Raw genomic sequence first — 3,005 nt, 5'->3', positions numbered from 1 at the left:
TTAAGTCTATCCTTATTGCCTCTAAAGTGCATCGGATTTTGCAGTGTAGATATGAAGCTTATTGTGATGGTTCACTTTTCACAATATTGCAGATAGAGGAAGGACTGTTTAATAAGCAGAACTAAATGTGGCTTCTACTGTAATGAAGGTCTTTGGAAAGTTGCAGTGTTGGCTTGCAGTATTTTTGCAATGTGCCTTAAAATTATGGTCCACAGATCACTCTCGTTTCATTTATTTCTACTTCAGAATTGCCACATTTTGAGTACTTCTACCCTGAGCTGAAACTAGAGATCATGATTCATGTTTTTGATGGGATTTCTAATATATGTTTAAAAGCAATGGAAGTTAGCGGGTTTAATCCTTAAGCTCTAAATTTCTGTTTTATAGTCTCTGCATTAAAGATGTAGTGGGCTCAAGATTTTAGTTATTGACAGTAAACACATGGACTCTGTGTTAAACTTGACATCTTTGTTTTCTCCAAATAAATACTTTTTCCAGCTGCTTTTATCCAAGCGGAGAACTGATTTTGTTCTATTAAACTATTTGCTTTGTGCTCCAGCAGATAATTGAAGCATAAGAGGGGAAAAAAAAAACAACTCTCTTTAATTAAAAGAAACTACTGCATAAGGCTGCAAGTAATTTAAAGATTGTTCTTTGTAAATATTTGCTTTTCATATCATTGGTGCATTGTGAAAAGTTGATGTTAAAAATCAAACAAAGCCACAAATAAAACCTTCCAAAAACCAGTAACCACTGATGATGCTATCTTTCAGAAGAAACCAAAGATACGGAGGTTCCTGCAGTACCTCAAAATAGCCAACTGACCTGGAAGCAAGGCAGGCAGTTACTAAGACAGTAAGTAACATTGTTGGAATGTTGGTATATTCATGCTTTTTCCTGAGGTTTCAGGATCTGTGTGTTTGCATACTTCTTGATTCAAAGTAACTGAGGTGGGCACACAGTGGACCATGATGCAGGAGTTTGTAGTCTTGATCTTTAAACAGTGTACATGGAGCTTTTCCATGTAAGATGGTTAGAGGTGAAGCTTATCTTTTGTAATGTATATTATAGCAGCATTAATTTGTAAGAGTCAATATAGATTTCTTTCCTTTTTCTGTCAAATGTGCTTTCTTCTTTCTTCTCTTAATCTATACCAGGTACCTTCAGGAAGTAGGTTATACAGATACGATACTGGATGTACGTTCCCAGCGGGTAAGGTCTTTGCTTGGGCTCTCCAATTCAGAACCAAATGGTTCAGTAGAGACAAAGAATTTAGAACAGATCCTCAATGGGGGCGAATCTCCTTCATCAAAACAAAAGGGACAGGAAATCAAAAGGTAAGTGAAGAGGTCAGACATGCATGAAGTTTAAGTTTATATAGTCATTTTAATGTACTGGTCAGTTCACAAACTCTTGAGTCTCTGAACACTGTGAGCATAGTGGACTACAAATGATTATGAACTTCAGTGAAATTGATTATAAGTCTCACATAGAAATAATAGGGTTATATGACATAAATTCAGCTTCAATGCCGCTTTGGAATTGCTATTTTAAGGAAAGTTTCTGCTGATTGGTGCAACATGAAGAATTATACTGCTGTAGAAACTTCATACAGTCATTTCTTGGTTTTTTTTTTGCTAGTTTTAAAATTGTTGAACTGTTAAGTCAGACAGCCACTGTATTTAATGTTAATTAATCTTCCAAAAAAATCTCATGAGTAAGTAAAACTCTCTCCTTGTTAATGTTTTTATTTTTGTAGGAACTCTGGTGATGTTCTTGAAACATTTAACTTCTTAGAAAATGCGGATGATAGTGATGAGGAAGAGGAGAGTGACATGATAGAAGATATTGCAGAGGGAAAAGAGAAACACCGGATAAATAAGAAACACAAAGTAAAAAAAAAAATTAAGATATTGTTTTGCATGTGCAAACCCCATCTTAAAAGGGAAATATCTTTTCCTTTTTCCCTAGATAGTCAAAATCATGTCATTTCTTTTATTCCACACTAGAAAATTCTGTCACTGTGATTTCTTTATGCAGAGAGGTTGATTTAGGACAGTCATCCTGACAATTTTCCATACTATTCTGTAGCATGGAAGTGCCTATGGCTACTTTTCTAATATTCATAAGTAGCTCAGCTGTCATTCAACATTAGCTCAGCTGTATGCAAGTTTGAATGTCCGGCTTGACTTGTTAGGAGGGGTTTTACACTGTATCTTTAGTTATTAACTTGTACATCTAGTAAATAGGTTGATCGAAATGTTCTTTGAATCTTTGTTCTAGGGAGTAGAAAGTCTTATATAATAAGTAAATCTTTAAGCACTAACTAAGAGATCACACTTGTTTGACTCTTGACAAAGATTTTATAAGAAAAAAATAAATAATTGAAGCATTATTTACTTCAGTTAAAAAAAGTCTTTCTGCAGAAGTATAAGAATATTGAGGAACTCACATAGAAACCCAGCCCCACATCAAATTTTTATTCACTTGCAGAATGAAAGAAAACTTGGTGATTCCTTGGTAGGGAATTGTTTCTTTCCTTAAGGTGAAGACGTGGTAGAACTACTAAAAAGATTAGTTTCAAACACTTCTGAACGTTTTCCAAACTTATGTTCAGCACAGAAATATACATGGAAAGCAAAAAGGAAAAAATAATTATAGACCAGCAGAAAACAGTTTCTAAAGCTTCTCTAAAGTAAAGTTGTTGATATTGCAAGAAAATCAGTAAAATTTTCCAGTTTATACCTATTAAAACTGAAAATTAGGCTATATGGGTTTATTTTTGTTGCTAAACCTCATATGTCAGTATTCTTTTCCTTTGGAATGATTAGTTGACTGGGCTGCTCTCTTTTCATTTTTACTTGTTGTAAGCAGCTCTAGTTCCGTGTGGATTTGAAAATGCTTCATGTTGAAAATAAAGTCATTGATAAATGATAGCAATTATGCTTATAATCAAACCATTTGAGAAGATAAAGGTGGTGGTTAAAATGCAGAAATGTTCTTTG

General features: G+C 34.0%; 1 protein-coding gene across 1 annotated transcript in view; it reads left to right on the top strand.

The window, feature by feature from the left end:
* The window catches only part of STRN3 (striatin 3), a 37,296-nt gene that overhangs the window by 5,753 nt on the left and 28,538 nt on the right, over positions 1 to 3,005 (top strand). The window contains exons 3-5 of the mRNA XM_031553766.1: positions 774 to 855; positions 1,158 to 1,337; positions 1,760 to 1,994. Coding sequence (XP_031409626.1) covers positions 774 to 855; positions 1,158 to 1,337; positions 1,760 to 1,994 — 497 coding nt within the window. The remainder of the gene's footprint in view (positions 1 to 773; positions 856 to 1,157; positions 1,338 to 1,759; positions 1,995 to 3,005) is intronic.

Source organism: Meleagris gallopavo, chromosome 5 (genome assembly GCF_000146605.3).
Source record: "Meleagris gallopavo isolate NT-WF06-2002-E0010 breed Aviagen turkey brand Nicholas breeding stock chromosome 5, Turkey_5.1, whole genome shotgun sequence".
NCBI classification, from domain to species: Eukaryota; Metazoa; Chordata; class Aves; order Galliformes; family Phasianidae; genus Meleagris; species Meleagris gallopavo.
This window is presented reverse-complemented; position numbering and strand designations above follow the sequence as displayed.